This window comes from Nesoenas mayeri (assembly GCF_963082525.1).
Source record: "Nesoenas mayeri genome assembly, chromosome: 5".
Taxonomy (NCBI): Eukaryota; Metazoa; Chordata; class Aves; order Columbiformes; family Columbidae; genus Nesoenas; species Nesoenas mayeri.
This window is the reverse complement of record NC_137548.1, coordinates 6,385,388-6,405,269: the sequence shown is the minus strand read 5'-3', so window position 1 is coordinate 6,405,269 and position 19,882 is coordinate 6,385,388. Positions and strand designations below refer to the sequence as shown.

Genomic DNA, 19,882 nt, shown 5'->3' with positions numbered 1-19,882 from the left:
CCAGTGCGACTGTTGAACCCCTGGAGAAATTGCAAGTCAAACAAACAAAAAAAAATTACAAATCTATGACCTTGTTCTTTCAGAAGGAGCAGAAAGGGGTGATCAGTGAGAGCCTGTGTCCCTTGGCAAGCGTTCAGATGTGGGGTGAAATAAAATAACCAAGCCCACACAGAATTACTGCAGGCTCTAACAAGGCGCAACGCAGCAGGCTGGCAACATTCTGGGCTGTTCAGTCCTGCAATAATGCAGCTTTCCTTGAGAGCCGGTTAGGAGGATGCCCTTTGAAACAGCGGGGTTTGCTTGTTTCGCTTTTCAATATATTTTTTTTAATAGATAAATAGGAGATAAAGGCATCAATGTGACTGAGGTGAGCCGTCCCCGGCCGCTGTGCCCGGCTCTCCCGGCTCTGCACACGGGGGAGCTGTTGCTCCGCGCCAGGGCCGGGGCCGCGGGGGCTCCAGCGGCTGCACCGCCCGGACGCGCACAGACAGGAGTTTACTTTTCTTTCAGAGACTTGTATTTTGGCTGAGTGGCGGCTGAGGGGGTGCCGGCAGCTCTGTGAAGGCACTGGCACAAAGCACTGGTGCCCTAAAGCCCCTACTCGAATTTCAACTTTGTTTTTGCTCCAGAGTGGGGCTGGGAGTGAGGGGCTGAGTCAAGAAGAGCAGCTTTAACCAGGTAGAGGCAGGTTGAACTGGGAAATGGAGCCCAGATCCTTACCCAGAATTTGCTTCTGGAGAAAATAAAAGGGGAGAGGACAAGGGGCAATGGCTTTAAACTAAAAGGGGAGAGATTCAGGCTAGACATGAGGAAGATATTTTTTACAGTGAGGGTAGTGAAACACTGGCCCAGGTTGGCCAGAGAGGTGGTGGATGCCCCATCCCTGGAGACATCCCAGGCCAGGCTGGATGGGGCTCTGAGCAACCCGATCTGGGTGAAGATGTCCCTGCTCATGGCAGGGGTGGCACTGGATGAGATTTGAAGGTCCCTTCCAACCCAAATTATTCTATGATTCTATGATTTTAAAATCCCTGACAGCTCCATCTCCTCCTGCTGCCCTCGCCCAGGCCATGGGCTGTCCTGCAGAGGTTCCTGCCTGAGCACGGGGATCCACAGCTACTGCTGCCTGTCCCTGCTGCCACCTCGGCTGGCCCAGCCCTGAGCGGCTCAGGAGGAGTAAGGAGGGTATTTGTGTGGCTGATCCAGGCAGTTACCACTGTGTCATAAGAGGTGACGCTTGGTGCCATCTAGGTGAGCCCTGCCTCATCACCCAGACAGCTACGGAGCATGACACTGTGCACAGGGACAGCCAGACATAGCTCTGCTCATCCGTGTCTCCTTCTTGTGGCCAACGCCACCATATACATCTTCAGTCCTCACTCAGTTCATGCCTCCCTGGAGTCGGGGTGGCCTGGACCCCATTCCTCCCTGCTACCCACAGCAGGTCTCAAGTCTCACTCCTTTTCAGTCGAGGAGACTCGCAGGCGCAGAGTAGGCTGAGGATCAACGGTGCCTTTAAATAGCCCAACCCAAAGCCTCTCTAAGCAGCTGGCTTTGTCAAGCAGCAATAAAACTGCCTGGCTGTAAGCTTTTCTATCCAAACCTTTAATGTTAATGTTACCAGATAAACTCTTCTCCTTTCCAAGTAAAGGAGGAAGACAATACCCATCCTGGGAGGAAGGCATCGCCACCATCCACCCACATGGCAGCTTTCGTACAAGAGGGTCTTTGCAGCCCTGGCACCACAGTCCCAGCTCCTGCACACCCTGGCCTGGCGCTGAGCACTGGTACACACTGGAATCTCCCAGGAGTTGATGAAGAGGTTGCCCTGGGAAGCCAATGGGGCCTAAGATTGTGCTTAAGTTCTTTCCTACTTGGGGCTTGTAATAATTAACAATCATAGTTAATATCTGCCTCATACAAGTCAGCCTGTACACCACATCTTATTTAAGCTATTTAAGTTATGATTTTTTTTTTTACTGCAACCATCTTTGGGCCATCATGTTATCACAAATGGCCTATGAATTATCAGTTGCATGTTTTTAATGTTGTGTGGCAATGTTCAATGACAAAGAAGCAACAGAAATCTGCTGGTCTTCAAAGGAAAACCTCAAATAACCCCATGCCAAATCCAAATGTTCTCAGCCTGCTAGCCAGGCTATGAATATTGCAGATATTACATATCTTTGTATAGTATTAGTTAAATATTTAAGGTCAGAGAAGTTATTTTAGCTTAAATGACTGCTTCAGGTTGCAGCGTTAGAGACTTGCAAAATTATTGCTGGAGCTCACAGGCAAAGACAGGTTTGCTTTTGGATCCAGACTCCTAATATTTTGTATCAGGTTAGGCAACGGTTTGCTAAAGATCAAATACAGGTTATAAATCATCCTACCTGGAGCTGTAAAGAGGCAGAGGAAGGAGGAGCTGGCGCGTGAACAGCAAGAAGTCCTGTTGGGCCAAGAAAACCCAAGAACTTCACCAGTTCTTCTTGGCTATATTATTTTTTTTCCCTGTGCAGAAAGTGATTATGTGCTGGTTTTTTTTTTTCATATGCTCAGAATTCCCTGAGCTGGCATACACTATTTTTTATTCATTTTTACTTATTCCATGGACCAAACTTGTTGCCTGCTTCTCACACACTTCTTGCTTTCTCTCTGGCCAACGCAGCCTCTTGGTCTTTCCTGTGAAAGCCGGGCAGGAGGTGCTCAATTCCAGCAGCATCTGGGGAAAAGCTGCAGGATAGTGCTAAGCCAAGACTAAGCTCGTGTATAACAGGTTATCATAGAATCACAGAATCACAGAATGGTTTGGGTTGGAAGGGACCTTCAAATCTCATCCAGTCCAACCCCTGCCATGAGCAGGGACATCTTCACCAGCTCAGGTTGCTCAGAGCCCCGTCCAGCCTGGCCTGGGATGTCTCCAGGGATGGTTCATCCACCACCTCTCTGGGCAACCTGGGCCAGGCTCTCACCACTCTCACTAAAAAATTTCTTTTTCATGTCCAGCTTGACTCTCCCCTCCTTCAGTTTAAAACCATCACCCCTTGTCCTATCACAACAGGCCCTGCTAAAAAGTCTGTTCCCATCAATATTCGATGTGTTATATTTGACAGCGGTTGAAGCCTCCTCCTTTGATGGGTTACACTGAGATCTCTCGCCTGCAGGACCCGCTCAGTCTGTGCTGGCCAGTGTGATGCTTTGGGCTCTCAGGTGCGAGTGTTTCTGCCAACACCCCTGTGGATTTTCTCACCTGCTTGAGAGCAGGCAAGAAATATAAATTCTCTGTGGCAACTCCGTATGGATTTGTCTTTCCCATCAGCCGCCTCCTGGGGAACGGGCTCCGTCCCTTTGCGCCTGCGTGCTGCTGGGAGGGCGAAGGCAACTTTGAGTCACCCCAAATCCTGGTGCAGGGCAAAAATCCAGGTCAGGCCAATCCCCATTGGTGCTGTGGCCACTCTGAGCAGTGGGGAAGGGGAGAATCCCCCCGAGCACGGTGACACCCCCAGCCCGCTGTGCTGCTGCCAGCCAGGCACAGACTGTTTTCTCCCTGCAGTCACCTTTGGGCCCCGGCAGTAATCTTGAAGCATCTGCTCCAAATCATCCAGGATTACAGGAATTAAATGAAAAAAAAACCAATTAGAGGCCCAGGGTCCTGCAAGCACAAATCCGTTTAACCCTAATCCAGGCTGTTGCCCCTTCCCAAAAGGCAAAGGGATAGTCCCTGCTGGCTGTTTTTTGTGTGCTTTAGCACCATCTCCTCTCTTCAGCCTGAATTTACCCATTTTTGCCCCAGAGATAAGTGTCGGGAGTGTCGCTCATGCTATTGGAGAAGTGGTACCCTTGGCTTTGGGCTCTGAAATCAGCTGCAGAGACATGGGGTTGGTGCCAACCTCTTCCCCTGTGCACACTAGAGAGGCTTCCAGAGGACTATGGATGAAAGCAGCGTGCAAATAAATTGGAATGTATTATAATACCCATCAGCATCTGTACACCAGGCACCGACTTCTCTGCTTCTTGCCCACCATCATGTCTATCCCTCTGTCCCACCAACACCACTTTTAAGGCTTTGGTAGACTCTGCACTCCACATAGACCCAGGTGTCTTCAGTCCCATGCCTGCTCATCTGTCACTTCGCTGGCAATTCACTGTGGAAATGCCCCTGTGAGATATGGCAGAGAAATCGGAGTCTTTCTGTAGAGTGAGGGTAGAGACTGAAAATTCATTAGGAAAATCCCTCCTTTCCTTTGAAATCACCTGTATTTCTTCCAGTGCTGCACCCCTATTTCTTTCAGCGCTATTAGACTCTTCTCCAGGTAGCTAAACCTTTCACCTGCAGCCTTAAGCCCCATAAAATTGAAATGAATTATCCATTAGATATGCTCAGTGTGACTTACAAACTCTGTAGATAATGCATTTTAATCAACACTGGATCCCTGCCATGTGTGGTGGCCTTTGAAATTTCTTGTACATTTTGCATCAAGAAGACATTCATATTGAAAACATTCAACACTTTGATTGTTAATAGTTGAATAGGAAAAATCTTGAATTAATATTCAAGAATTCATGGGGTTTATCTGATTCTAAGAGAAGGGTGATTGTTACAGCAGGAGATAAAAAACACTTTGTTCATTTGTTTTTCTTCTTATGTGTGATGCAAAAAAAGACGATCACAGCAGAGCTTCCAGACAGGTGATGCTGTAACAGTTACCACAGCTTGATGCATCAGGATGTAATTGTTTGTGCGACTGGAGTGTCTAGGAGCTAGAGAAGAAACACACACCATGTTCAGGTATGTTGAGATGCAAAATGGTTACATTTTCTACCACTCAAAGGGAAGTTCATGGGAGAGAAATCCTCTTCTGTCTCAGAAAGTCCCTAGTTGAGCAGGACCATGCTGTTCTTCTGTTCTTTTCTGGTCCTGCTGACCTCAGCTCGGTTGGGTGAGGGCAGAGAGGGGATGTGAAGGAGGTGGGTAGCGTTAGCATTAGCAGAGGGGTCTGTGTGACAGCAGCATGTTGATGCCAGGTCATTTTGTGAGCTCAGGTGGGGATTAGATAAGCTTCAGAGAGAGACGGGGAGATGGGTTCTCTGTGGGTGATGGGGAAGAGCAGAAGTGAGGGGACCGTGGGAGTTGAAATCATAGAATCATAGAATGTTAGGTGTTGGAAGGGACCTCAAAAGCTCATCCAGTCCAACCCCCCTGCCAGAACAGGAACACCCAGATGAGGTTACACAGGAAGGTGTCCAGGCGGGTTTGAATGTCTGCAGAGAAGGAGACTCCACAACCCCCCTGGGCAGCCTGGGCCAGGCTCTGGCACCCTCACTGAGAAGAAGTTTCTTCTCATATTTAAGTGAAACCTCTTGTGTTCCAGTTTGTACCCCTTGCCCCTTGTCCTGTCATTGGTTGTCAGTGACAAGAGCCTGGTGCCATCTTTGTGACACTCACCCTTTACATATTATAAACATTAATGAGGTCAAATGATGCTAAAGAGCACATGGACAGGACAGGGTTTGTCATGAGCAAGCAGGCAGTCACTGCAGGGCAGAGAATCCACCATGAAAACACCTAAGTGCTTCCCCGAAGTGCCTCAGATTTGCCCCAATTCCTGTTGTCTTTGGGGTCTGGCACCTTATGTCTCAGTGTCGCAGGGGTCCCAGTGCCCTAGGGTGGGTGACAGAGACCACTGGGACACAGTTTGAGTGTGGGAGGCCAAAAGGTGGGGCCGTGGCAGGTCCACAGCCATTCTGTGAGTGTGTGTCATGCGAGACTGTCTGTGTACTTCATCCTTGTTGGACATAAAAGCTGTGTTTAACCCATCGTGTCAATATAGCTCCAGTTTATAGACTTCTGCATTTGCTTACTTTTGCTAAGAGCTTTGTTAATCTGGTGTAGCCCTGACTTATAGGTCCATCAACTTCCTTGAAACCTGGGGCTTTCATCCTGAGGTATTACAAGATGCCAGCTGGATATGAGTATGAGCAGCACCTATTGAAGGACTCTCCTTGTGAACAAACATTTGCAGGATTAAAAATCATGCAGCATGTTTTTCTAAGACCAGTTCCTGAAACTTCTATGAGGCAGAGATGAGAGACAGGAATATGACCACACAACACCCACAAGTGTGTATCTCTTCCATCATTCAATAAGATGTGGGAAGTTGAAAATATTCCCAAACTTCTGTTTGATGGCTTTCATTTGACTTAGAAAGGGACTGAGAAATCTAGGTCAACATCTTTTGGTTTTGACATATCTACAGTCCTATCCTATCACGAGACTGTTTATTTCTTTCTGTGGTAGGAAAGCTGCATCCCATTTCACCTGGCTCCAGAGGTACAATCTGGATTTTCTTAATGCCTGACAGCACACAGCCTCTTCTGAAGTTATGTAGCGTTGCAAATGTAGAAAGATATTTCTTTTAGGCTCTGTTGTGCAGCTTGTTACAAAGTTACTAATGTCCAATTAATTAAACACCTGAAAATTGCAATTTCGTGTTGCTGTAGCAGGTTTATGGCCACTGAAGTCAACAGGAACCTGTCCGCTAATCTTAAGATGTGTTTGGATCTGACATGAATTGACAGTGAGATGCAATGCAGAGCTCAACAACAAATGCTGAAGAGTGTTTGCTTATGCAACAAATAATTAATACCATCCTATTAAAGAAGCATTTCATTAATTACACCTACTTTGCAATGTCATGAAGGACTCAGTCTGCTCCATTGCTCTTTGTGTCTTCTGATGTTTTACTGATGCTCCCAGGCATTTCATGTCTTCTCCGAGCCTTGTCCCCATTGCTTAAATAAATATACGCAATAACTGCAAACAGGATCAGCACTGTGCTTTCATGTGTGCGTACTTGGAAGGTGAAACTTAGAAACCTTGTAATGGCTGAGTCAGAGTCAGTCCAGTAACACAAACACAACTGAACAGCCAAAACGCATACCTACATCCCTATGTATGTACAGTGACATATAGAGGTGACATGTGAACCACGAGTTCTATGCCTGGAAGGCCGTGAGAGTCTTGGCAAGGTGACTTATCCATCACAAAGCACAGGAAATTGTTAAAAGTAATAAAGATGAATGAAAATCACGCCGCAGCACTGTTAAGAGCAGCCTTTCTTCTGTCGCCCTGTCTGGCACAATGCAGATGTGACCCCACAGCCTCTCGATGCTTCTTGGCACAAACAGCCCCGTTGACTCCAGCGGGACCAGGGGGGACGCTGAGAACTGCTGCTCGTGAAGGTGACGGTCTGCAGGATCAGGGTAGCGCACGGTGACAGCTCAGTCCCGCTTCTGCAGTGCGGAGAACAGAAAAAAAGACAAAAAACCAAAAGGCATATTTGATGAAACAGTTGAAGCAGTGGGGATTTACAGAACCAGTGTTACACTGTCCATGCAGCTTGCTCAGTTTGCTGTTGCTAGCAGTTCAGATATTGTCCAAGCTGTCCTGCTCATCGGTGCGTGAACTCTGAAAACACTTAGCCACTACCAGCTCGGTGCATTATTTCAGCTGGAAGAACCATGGTAGATAAAGTAACGATGATGGATCTAAACGACAATAAAGTCTCCCTGTTGAAAATTTAAAGTGCTATACAACTATTTTTAGTGACCTCTCCAGCTGAGATAATGCAGAAAGCTAACTAGATGTGAACATCCATCTTAGGTGAATTGATTCTTACGGCTTGCAAACCAAGGTGAATTGTAGGAGGTTAATGTTCATGCTCCAATACAAGAGATATCAGCTATATAAAAAGATGTATACTGCACATGTAAAGAAATAACCTATTAAATGTCTAATGTGGCTGCAACATTGCTGGGTTTTTTTTTCCTTTTTCTTTTTCTTTGAGCACATTTGTTTCTGTAATGGACATTTAGTTTCAACAGAACACTAGGAGCTCCCTCCCTCCTATCCTTCTCCCTCTGTGTGTGTACATGTATTTGATGTGTGGCATGAGAGATGCAGAAGACTTCTGCCTTTGATTCAGGAAAGCAAATATTTCCTGGCTGGGCTGTGTTCTGATCCCACATCGAGACAAGGTATTTAAATTTGAATTTCCAAAATCAAAGATAATTAAAAAAATGTTCTAAAATGGATTTTTTTTTTCTCCCTTCAAGTATGCCCCAAACCTGAGCTCTCAGGTCAGCATTTTCAAATTAAGGACTTTAAAATGAAGCAGCTATTTTTTTGGTGGCTTCCTAAATAAAAGAGCTGAGCACCCGCAGCTGTCTCTCGGCAAGGAGATGCAGGGCACTGGGTGACTTTGCAAAATGTGGCACGTATTCCAGGACTGCTGCAGCAAATCCTTCACTTCTCAAAGCTCATTTATCTCAGGGCTCCGCATCCAGCAATGCAGCCTGCTCCCTGTCCCGTCCAAACCCTCAGATGGCAATTAGCAACATCAATAAGTAATAGAACAAACACTTGTCTCTAAAAAAACAAGCCAGAGACAGAGCAGCTCATTCACTTTACTCTGAGGCAGCATTACAAACCTTAGATTTTTATATTGCATCTGTGTAAAGCCCTGGTCCTACACTTAATTTTGAGGTGAGATACTTGAAAGTCAATGGGTGATGACAGATGGGTGAAAGGCAAGACCTGATGCTGCAAGGGCCCGGGGTGAAGAACCAAACCCATCAAGTCCTGCGTACACCAAGGATACCACCCTAAAGATTTTTAGCTGAGTTCCTGCAGCTCAGCTCTTTAGCAAAGAGCTTTTGGAGCAGAGAAGTGAGTCTGTTGACCTCTCAGCTCCTGGAGAAGGTGAGTTTCCAGCAGAAGCAAAACCAAGAGAAAACACCAGAGACCAGCTAAAATACTATAATAGGAATGTTTATTAGCATTGCATGGTAATGAAATGAAATATTACTGAGAAAACTGCTTTAAAATGTTGGAAACGGGTGAGCAGATCCGCCAAAGAACCATGAACTGTGCCCTCAACTACCAATGTGACTCTAGTATTGCTTCAAGAGCTGTTGCCTATGGGAAACATCCCACCACTGAAGCCCTGAAGTACTTCTGACCCACTAGTGACCTGCCAAACAAGTCTGCTGGGAAATACTTTAGCAGTATAAGCTTAACAACCAAATTGGTTACATGGCTTCTTCAGTGCTTGGGGATGTCAAGGGATAAAAAGGATTGCCGATTGTGTGGGAACAGTATTCACAGAAATTCAACTTTGGCCTCAGGAATCTCATCTACCTTGGCGGTCCATTGGCAGAGACAAGCTTTCGCAGGCGGTGAGCTTGATTAGAGAGCTGATCTTGGTTAAAACTGCCTAGACCTTCTTGCTGCTAAGGGTGGAGGGGGAGGAGGGTGGGACCGTCTCTCCAGGCAACAGAGCCAGATTGATGGTGCTGGATTACTGCGCTAGCGTAACCAGAGGGGATTAGGTGCTCTGAGTCACCTACGTGAGAACTTCTCTCTCTCACTGACCATGCTGGCAACCTGCAGAGATCAACCTCCTTCGTGTCAGCTTTGGGGACATCCAACCCCACAGTGGCTCCAGAGACCGGTTGCCGACCTGCACAGGAGCAAGCACATGAGAAAGTGATTGCAAACCCAGGTAATTTTGAAGAATAACCTTCAAAACCTTAAAACTGACTTGAAAAACAACCCAGCCTGAAGAGTGATTTCCAATATAAATGTCCTGATAGAGATGTTTATGAGAAGGCTTTTTTTTTTTCCAGCTTATAGACACAGGATTTGCTCCTTGAAGAACAGTTGCATGTGCTTGTGTTTCTTTAAAGTGCTTGAAAAAAAAACACTGGACCTGTGCATCCCTATGTGCGGCTGGTTTAACTGTACATTTAATGGGGAATTATCCTACAATATGATGTTCCAGAAAGAGACCTGTCATGCTGTCCTCATCTGCCTTTTTATTACAACTATGTGGTATGAAAACATTTCAAGAATTTCTTCTGAAGAAGCACGTGTATTTCAGTAGGTGAAACTGGGAGGAATGGGGTGTCTTTGTTTTGAATGGAGCCACTAATGGTCACTGAAAAAAAGATTCAACACAACGGAAGTTTTTTCCAGCTGAAAAAAATTATGTCTTGCTCTCCTGTTGTAGAACTCTCCGTTGAAATCAATGGGTCTTGAAAAAGAGAAGGTAGCGCTAGAATAAAACTCTCCGCTTGTCCTAGTGAAGCCCCAAGTAGTGTGTCATTGTGGGTTACTATGGAGTTATCGAATAAAGGCTGAGAAGCTGGTTCTGCTGATCAATACCTCTGTGTGTGGATGCAGATGCAAATCTCAGCAGTGGCTGTGTGTCTCCTGGATATTCCCCTCCAAAACCTGCATTCAGCTCGTCTGAAGTTTTCTAAGGATTTGAACTTCTGAGACCAGTACAAATAAAGTGTGAGTGCTCAGGACAAGTGGATGCTCCTGTTCTGCTCCTACCAGGACATTATGATAATATTTTTTTACATCTTTGGTTTATAGCAGATCACTAGCAAATAACCCCGCCTCCCAAAAAAAAGCGTCAGGAGGAACAGCTTTAAATGGAAATAAAGAGATGTGTCTAAATCCTTTAGGCTGTTTGGGATGTCTCAAGTGATTTAGTCCAGCTGTATCTGTACATTAAAAGGTATGAGGGCACTGAGGTTCATCACTTATCCTATTAAAACATTAGAAGAATGCCTGGCACAGGGTTGCCTTGAACTGGGCAGCACTGTCCGCATGGTCCCTGGGAAACAGCTCAATAGCTAGGATGGGCTGTAGAGCCTTTCCCATCAATGGTACGGACGCAGCCACCTGATTTGGAGGGTGAGAGCACTGAAAATGCTGTAGCAGAGCCTCCCACCAGCAGGCAGCAGTGCCAGGACATGTCATTTGATAGTGCAGACATGGCAAAGTGGCTGCCTAGCCCATGACAGGTCTCTGCTGTGACAATAAAGAGCTAAATCCCTGCCAGATGTTTTCCAGGCAGGGGTCTGTGCTGGATGACAGCATGTTGAGGGAGAGACACCACCCTGTGAGCCTGGTCTCTGTGTGGACACCCTCCCAACAAGGTTGTCCTGGTTGTCTGAGGATGAGCTGGAGGTGGAGTCCCTGCATATCCAGATTTTGGGGAGAGCAAGTTCCCAGTCTGGTCTGACACCATCTCCATCTTTTTCAGCTTGGAATAGGCAGTGGAGAGGAATTCATGGAGGTGCCACCAAACCTCTTCTCAGCCATCGCTGTAGAAGAGGTACTTTTCCTGCAGCACTAAGTGGGGAGGACACAGATCCCATCCCACCCATGCTATGTGCATGGGTCGTGGTGGGGAATACCAAGATGCAAGAAAATCCCCTGCAGTTTTACTTTATACAGCACAAGAAGAGGCTACGAGGGGAGAGAATTGGGTGATGGGCACCATTTTTAGGCTTTTTGGAAGAGAAATAGTGGGAGTGGTGGTGAAGGCTGATGCTCCGGGGCTGACTCTGGCAGGATGGTGCGGCAGCAGGTTCTGCTCTGCTAAGTGTAAAGACACAACTTACAAAGTGTGGAGGGTTATGGGCCCATGGTGACTCCCCCACCTCTGAGAGGACAAACATGGGAACCTATTTTTTTTTTAATAAGGTTTAAAGCTGGAAATGTTCCTCCAAACTGTGTTTCTTGCAGGGGAAGGTGAGTGCCAGAGAGGTCTTTGTTGCAGATGTGAGGGCAGCGGTGTTAAAATGGGCTTTTCAGAGAATTTATTCATTTTAAGGAGAGCTTAGACTGAATGTAGCAAGCAGTGAATGGAAAGGAACTGTTTCCCAGCCTTCTGCTGGGTGTCTTGTAGCTTGTCCTGAAACAGAAGGGAACAGAGATCCAAGGGCTTTATCCATCACTCCCATGCTGCAAATAAATGCTGATAGAGTGCAAAGTGCTCTATCCCTTGGGGGATCTAAGGTGACATGTTCCTTCCCTTGATTCCCAGCTAGGTCTCACCCTCCGGACCCCCCTTGGGGGGAGGCACACCAAGGTCAGCCTGGGGTTCACATTCCCTTATGGGTGCTGGGACTGTGGGTTGGCCTTGGGGAGTGGGTAGGGGAGAGGACAAGTCAAAGTTTGGCAGCTTCCGCACCCCATGGTGCTCTTTCCCTTTAGCTTCCCACACCTCCATTCTCCCCTCCAGCAAATACAGTTGGGTCTTCTCCCAGAAAAGAAAGAAATAATGCAAATATAAAAAAAAGCCAATGCCTGGCATTGCTGAGAGGCAGGTACGGACATCTCTGGGGAGTATTACGCTCTCTCTCGTGGTATTACTCCTGCATCGGCCAGGGGTAACTGGATCTGTGATAGAGTCTGATCCCCCCAAGCCTTTAATTGGATGCGTGAAAGGTCCAAGATGCAGCTCACTCTCATACTTCCCCAGCCACAAGATGCACCATCTTCTTGTCACACAAGGGTGCTTCCCAATTAACCCAGCCTCCCTCCTACCCTCTGGTGCCACCCAGCTCCCAGCCCAGCAAGCTGAAGCAGATCCTTTGTAAGGGATCCCCTCCAGCCAAGCAGGGTGCTGGTGGCAACAAAATATTCAGTGGTTCTCCAGACACCCAGCCTTTTTTTGTTCTGCAAAGAAAATGCCAGTTAGGTGAGGGGCAAAAGGCAGGGGCAGAACAATTAGGGAAGAGTTGCTCCCTCCTGTGGGATGGGGCTGCGGAGTGGGATCAGGACTCCCGTTCCATGAGGCCCATGCAAACTGGAGTGTGACGATGGGCGTGCAGGGTGCACCCATGTGTGCCAGGCAGCCTCTGGGGCAGCGATCCCGGCCTGGAAAGGCCAGTGTGGCTTTTCCTAGGCTCCTACACCTCCCAGCCCTCTCTCCATGCCGGTTGTCACCGCAAACAGCCGCAACCCTTCTCTGCAGCGCCGGGGCTGGGACAATGCGCCCCGGGTAAGTGGGCCTTCTGTCCCCAGCTGCACCGGGGCCAGGCTCTCCCCAACCTGCAAGCCTTTTGCTTTCTTTTTCTTTTATTTTTTTTTTCTCTTGCAAAATCAATTTACGGACAGCTCACTCATTTTTTCCCCTTGCAAACTTATTAGCTATTCAGCCCCGGCGAGCATTCGTAAGCATCCTTTGTCCCAGGGAGGGCTGGAGACCCCTTCATTAGCAGTGATTACTCTGAGCAGTTTGACAGCCTCCCATCCCGCTTACAAGACTTTCCCATTCAGCCCTGCCCGGGGCTGCCCCGCTTCTCAAAAGAAACGGAAATATTCAAAGATTTCTCCCCCCCCCCGCCCCAGCTGAATAGAGGAAAAGCTGTTTCTCTTCTCCGCCCTCCCCATTCACTTCACTTTTGATACAATATTTTCCTTCTTTGTTAAAGCGGAGAGAGAGGGGTCAAGGCAGACTTTTTAGCGAACCTTTTCTGAGCGTTTTGTTTAATGTAAATACAAGCTCCGTCTGCCCCCCCACCCCGATTATTATTATGATTTTTAAAACAGCGAAGGCTCTGGAGGGCGACGGCTTGGGCTGATCTTTAGAACAAAAAAAGCTGAAAATGCCAGGGGAAAGGCATTCCCTTTCAATGCTGTAAGGGAAAGGGCAGAAGGAAAAAAAAACCCCAAAAAATAAAACGAGAGAAAAAAGCTTTTCCTCCGTGGCTCTTACCGGTCCAGTCAAACGCGGCCCCCGCGGAGCTCCGGCGGTGAAACAGCACGGCCGGGAGACGTTCGGCTCCCCTGACCCCCCCACACCAAGGGGGAGCGGGGCTGCTCCTCTCCGGGTACCCCTTGCTCCGCTCCCCTCCCGGCCGCCGTGTCAGAAGAGGTTGATTTGTGCTCTGGCTGCTGCTGAGGGCGCGGAGCATCGGCGGGAGTCCTTCCATCGCCCACTCGGGAGATCCGGCGTCCTCTATACCACTCAAACCCTTTGTCGAAATACGTATTATTCACGACGCTGTCTATTGTGCAAATTCCATGGGGTTTTTTTAGTTAGAAAGAAATTCCGCGTTATCAGAGGCTGAGCGGATGCGTTCGCATAATTCACTGCCTCTCTATATGTCTTTTCGAAAGCTTTATTTTCCCACAATAAACGCCAGCTACTCTGCCCATAGAAGCCAATGGAGAAATTGCGATTCGCTTCACCGATTCCCGGGGAAAGAAATAAATAACGCCGTGTGTTTCAGTCGATTCCGTTTTGGGCGTGAAATCTGCTTTTGCTCTCCCCCCCCGAAAACTCCTGGGTGGGGAGCGCTGCCCGACAGCGAACCCCTCAACCCCAAAATCAAGGCAAAAACCCCAGCTCGTTTGAGGTTTGAGAAGGAAAGCCGGATCCTCTTGCTCGGCTCTGTCGGGAACAAACCGAGTGAGATTTAAGATGCAACAAATCTGGCTCAGGGCTGGGGTGCAAGGCGGGGTCCGAACCCCCAAAAGGAGCTGGAAACCCCCTGTGCTGGTCCCGCTTCTCTCCCCAGCCTCCCGCTGCTCCCGCACTGGCGAAATACAGCTTATTTACCTCTTCCGACACCCTAAATTACACGCCACCAGGGGGATAGTTGCTTGTAAATAGACTTAAAAAACAGCTAATAAATACCTGCCACCTGCCCCGTCCCTGTGGTGGTCTGTAAGGAAAACCAACGCACATGCGCTGGGGATCAAACGCAGATTTAGATATCGGCGGTGCCAACGCCTTTCGGGCTATAATTTAAATTTAGGAAAAGCGGGGGGAAACCACTGCTTAGACAGGAATCCCCCTCTCGATAAAAGGCAGCAGGAGTCATTTATTCTCTCAGGGAGCTGAAATGGTCCCTGTGCCCCCCCGGCCGTTCAGGGGAGCCGGGCATTTCTGGCGGTTCCGCCCGCCTTCTCCTGGTGCGAGACTTCTCCTGCTAAATAAAACGAGCCGAGCAATCAGCTTACCGGGGAGGCATCTCTCTGAGGACAGGGAAATAAACGCGATGAGACCGAGCAGACGAAAAAAGCACAGCTCAGGCGATTTAAAGATCAATGTCAAATTGTGTAATATAAAATCCTTCTGCTGGGGGAAGAAAAAATAAAAAGCTTAGCACGCCCCTTAGACCTGGCGTTTGGTCTCCTCCAGCAAAACCGCCGCAAAACAAAGCGAGGGAGGCGGACGGTGAGTTCAGCCCCTGACACGTCGCAGGGGCCGCGATTTGGGGTTATTTCACCCCGGATCCGGCCCTTCCCGGCCATGGAGGGCTGTGAATTCCTCCTCCTTGCGTTTGCCAGGTGAGGCAGGAAGCTTGGCTTCCTCGGCTGGGCTGTCCCCTAGCCCTTCTCTCTTATTTCCACACACCCCACCCCCCGCCTTATTTTTTTTCCTTCCTTTTTCCTCTCCCCGTCCAAAAATTCGCCGCTAATAATTCCAAAAGCCTCAGTCCTTGAGAAAGGAGAAGCTGAGGCGATACCTTCTCTTTCCCTTCCCCGGGAACGCGCATCCTCCGCCAGCCACGGCCCCGCTCCCTCACCTTCCCCGGGCTCCCTCCGGCTCCCTGACTTCCACAGGCATCGACCCCGGTCCCGGGGACCCCGCTGTTTCTGTTGCTACCGAACTGATGCCGAAATACCCGTGGCCTCGGAGATCTGCTCTGCGTTAACTGGCGGGCTTGAGACCGACACCGTCATTTCAAAGCAGATGCGAGGGTCGTTCACCGAGTATTTTATTATGGTTTTAGGCTGCTTCATACAGTTTCGTCCTGCACATGCTCTACAAGTCACCTGTGCACATAGAGAACAAGCCAATAATAATAATAATTAATAATAATAATAATAATAGAAAAAATCTACCATAGCAATCCCTTAAATAAGTAAATAAACATTATATATATATGTATAAAAAACCCTTTAAAGTAAAGTAAAACTCAACCAAAAGAACAGCGTCTTTTCAACATGAAACACCCCCGCTTGACAAGGGCAGGCGCTCAGGCTTTTTTTTTTTTTTTTTTTTTTTGCAACTTGGCATTCGTTGGTTTGTTGTTGTATTTTTTAACATTTTGTGGGTTTCCTTTATTTTTTCTAATTTTCTTTTTTAGGCATCAATTCTGCAAATCCTTCGAAATAAAGGCGACAACGATTTTTATCACGTTTTTTAATGCAGTCTGCTGCGGGGCTGGGCGGGAGGCGCGGCCGGGCGGTGTGTGGCTGGGGAGCGCTCGGTAGCCCGGGTTTGGCGACCGGGGCCGGACGACTGCAAGCCCCGCTGCTCCGGCCGCGTCGGCAGGCAGGCAGGCACCGGTGAGCTGGACCTCCCGCTCCCCCCGGTTTGTCATGGCGGTGGTGTCAGATGTCACATTCACTGTCGCTGGATGTGATGGAGATGGCGGAGGTGGCCGCTTTGCTGGAGAGGCTGGCTGCGGGGCTGGAGGCGGCCCCCACTGCCTCCCCACCGCTCTCCTCCTCCGCTTGCAACGACCGCACCGAGCTCTGCGTTAGGACCTGCTGCTGTAGCCTGCAAGGAACCGGCACACACAGCATCACCGCCTGGCCCTCCGCGCCCCCGGAACCCGCCGACAGCCCCCCGCTTCTCCTCCCAAGGACTCCCTCGACAGGCAACCCCATGCCAATGCCCCCACCTCCAGCTCACACCAGTTATCCCAGTCTGGCCGCTCTGCCTGAGAAACTGGGTGCTTAGCCCCGGGCTAGCCGCGCTTCTCGGCCGGCACACCCCGGGGGTGGCTGTGTCCCCCCCTCCACAGCCTCTCCCCTCATCCGAGGGGTCTGTCGTTCCCTGCAGCATCTCCCAGGCGGCGGCTCCACTCCAGCAGGCTTTGCATTTCCCCTCTCAGCCCATGAAAAGGGGCTGTGGGTGACAGCACCTATTTACCCCGCAGGCGGCTGCCCGGATGAGCGCAGGAGGCAAGCGGAGTGACAACTGGGACACCCCACGCCTCGGGCTCAGGGATAGGAGATAACAGGGGGACTCTGCTCTCTTCCCTGCTTCCCGGGGCACCTGCTTGTGCCGCTAGTGTCGGGGAAACACCGTGCATTTAGAGCCACGATTTTTGTCCTTTAAGCATTAAAATAATTTTTTTAAAGAGAAGAAAAATAAGAAAAATATCCCAATAAACGTTCCCGGCTGGTTCCGGCAGAGGCTTAGGGCAAGGCAGCTCGCTAAAAACGAGCAGGGCCCGCGGAGGGGCATTGTCGGCTCTGCTCCAGATGGACTTGTATGAAATTAGTATCTATATGTCCGGATAAAACTTTGAAGGGGGGGTTTGTCTCCACCTCACTGCTGAATACGACCCTTGTGCCGCCAGGTCCTGCCGGGGTCACGGCAGCTCCGTCAGCCGCGGGGCCCGGACAGTCTCTTTCTCCCCTCCCCGCTCCCCCAAGGGCAGCCAAGGGGGAGCCTGAGCGGGGACCCCAGCCCGGTTAAAAATAAATCAATAACACAAGACGCAGGGTTTTCCCGCGGCTCCCACTTATCTCGCTACATTTCCGGGGAAGTTTGGGCTCGTTTCCCCGTCCCCCGAGGGAACGAGGCCGCGGCTGCGCAGCCTCCCACCGGCCCCCCCGGCTCCCCGGCTTCGGCGTGCGGGGGTGAAGCCTCCCCAAGGCGTCGGGCCCTGTGCCCCGACGGGACGGGCAGCATCTTACCTGTTCTTAGCGGCTGCTGCCCTGTCCCTTTGCCTGCGGTTTTTGAACCAGTTGCCCACTTGCGTGGGGGTAAGTCCCGTGGCCTGAGCCAGTTCCCGCTTTTTGCTGGGGTTGGGGTAAGGGTCCTGCAGGTACCACTCCCGCAGTAAATGCCTCGTCCGCTCTTTGAAGCAATGTGTCTTCTGCTCGCCGTCCCAGATGGTGCGGGGCAGCGGGAACTTCTTCCTCACCCGGTACTTGTCCACCGGCCCCAGGGGTCGGCCCCGCAGCTTCTCCGCCTCCTGGTAATGCGCTTCCAGCCAGAGGGCTTGCAGTTTGGCGTGGGACTCCTTGGTGAACTTGTGGTTCTCCAGAATGTGATAGAGCTCCCGGTAGTTCCCGGTGTGGAAGGCCACGATGGCCCGGGCTCTCAGCACCGACTCGTTTTTGTTGAGGGCCTCGCAGGCCGCAGGGGCCACGGGCAGGGACCAGAGGAAGCGCCCCAGGCGCTCGATGTCCCCGCTCTCCTCCAGGGTCTCGCATACCCCGGCCACCTGCTGCGGGCTGAAATTGAGGATGGGCAGTTGGAACATGGAGGCGGCGCCGGGCTCCGCTTGGCGCTCCGCGCAGCCCCGGCGATGCCCGCCGCCGCCGCGCACACCCCCGCGGCGGGGAAGCGGGCAGCGGCCCGAGCGGCCGCCCCTCGCTCCGCTTCTGCCTGCTCCGGTGCCGGCGGAGCTGCCGCGGGAGGGACGGTGGAGGGCGGAGAGGCGATGGGGAGCGCTCGGCGGCTCCGGCGACTGGGGGCGGTGGGCAGGGTAGAGGAGGAGGAGGATGGAGCAGGGGGGAGGGCGGGCGTGGGGAGCGGGGGGGAGAAGGGGAGGGAAGGGGAAAAAAGAAAGAGAGAAAAAAAAAAAAAAAGAAGAAAAAAAAAAAGGAAAAAAAAAAGGCACAAGCTGAGCTCCGCGCCGCCGCCGCGCTGCTGCGGGAGCGGCTGATTTGCTGCCGGGCTCGGCAGATTGGCTCCTGGGTTTCCATGGCGGGGCTGCCACTCACTGTCAGCTGCTGCCAATCACGGCGGAAGGCCCCACGCCGCCGGCTGGCGGCACCTCCCCGCCCCGCTCCCCGCCCCGGCTCCCTCCTCGCTCCCCGGGGCGTCCCGGCCCGGCCTAGCCCGCTCCCCGGAGGCCGCGACCCCGCCGGCTGCCCCTCCGCTTCGGGCAGGGGCAGCGCAGCTCACCCGTCCCTGAAGCGGCAAGATACAGGGGGGAGAAGTGGGACACCCGCTGCCGTTTGCTGCAAGAAAGTTGGAGGGAGCGGCCCCCGCGGTGGGATGGCCGAGACCCCCTACATTCTCCTTGGGAGAGATTCAGGGTCCGGTCCGGTGCTGCACGGCACAGAGCTTGGCGCACCCGGGGTTGGAGAAGGGGATGTGGCAGGGCTGAGAAATCAGATAAAACTGGCTGCATAACAGTGACAGTGATGCTGGGAGTGTCAGTGACAATGGATGCAGCGGAAGCACCGCAAAAAGAACCGAGATTAGGGAAAAATTCTCCCCCTTCTATCTATAGGTGACTTTCTATCCCTCTTAAGACGAGGAATTATCTGCAAGGAGTCCAACGTCCTTCTCCGCTTGACTTTATATATATTTTTTTAACATTTAAAACATTGTTTTCGGCTAAGTGGCCCTGAATAGACGCCGAGAAGAGTCGCGGGGAGTGAGAAGTCATTTGTAGGTCAGGACAGCGACTTAAAGCATATTTCAGGAATCTTTGGAAATATTGATCACATAGTAGGAATCGTTCCCTGCGGGCTTCCCCCCTCCGCCTCCCCACCCCAAATGAATGACCATGGGTCTGGGGGCGAGGTGAGCGCCCAGTTGCCCATTTGGAAGAGCGGGACAACCTCCGGCCGCCTCGGGGCAAGGATGAAATCACTTTCGGAGCTGTGAGGATACGGTTTGTTTTCTGGAGAGAAGGGAGGAAAAAAAATCCAGAAGCCATGCTTTATTCTATATATAGCTGCTCAGTGGCAATTTCTTCCCTGGAACATTAGGGACCACGCTCGGAAAGGCAGCATATATTTTAAATTAAGCTCAATATGTTCTCTCCTCTGCTCCTTGCAATGCCTTTTTTTTTTCCCTCCCAGAACGCTTGTCAAAGAAATGCCTTCTTAATTTGATATCTTGTTGTTTTCTCTTTCTCCCTTCTGTTTTCTTCTCTTTTATCTTTTTTTTCCCCCTTATTGTTTTTTGTTCTCCCGTCTTCCCTTCTTTAAGAAAGCTAGCAAAGGCTAGTTGCCTGTAGACCGAAATTAAACAGATTTACATTTTCTCCAATCATTTCTCCGCAGAAATGGAGCTGGACTGGGGCTCGC

The 19,882-nt window shown here is 50.4% G+C and overlaps 1 protein-coding gene across 1 annotated transcript; it reads right to left on the bottom strand.

Moving 5' to 3' along the window:
- Nucleotides 1-15,873: 15,873 nt before the first annotated feature.
- Nucleotides 15,874-18,851, bottom strand: SIX6 (SIX homeobox 6). The gene is made up of 2 exons (XM_080345718.1): nt 17,528-18,851; nt 15,874-16,379 (listed from the first exon to the last, which is right to left on the bottom strand). Exons 1-2 carry the CDS (start codon nt 18,097-18,099, stop codon nt 16,211-16,213), a joined length of 741 nt encoding a protein of 246 aa, XP_080201844.1. The 5' UTR covers nt 18,100-18,851; the 3' UTR covers nt 15,874-16,210.
- Between the last annotated feature and the right edge of the window lie 1,031 nt (nt 18,852-19,882).

Coding starts and splice junctions, on each gene's coding strand:
- SIX6 (XM_080345718.1), bottom strand. CDS start 18,099: ATGTTCCAACTGCCCATCCTCAATTTCAGCCCGCAGCAGGTGGCCGGG. Junction 16,380..17,527: donor GCAGCAGCCGCTAAGAACAG/GTAAGATGCTGC, acceptor GGTTCCTTGCAG/GCTACAGCAGCAGGTCCTAA.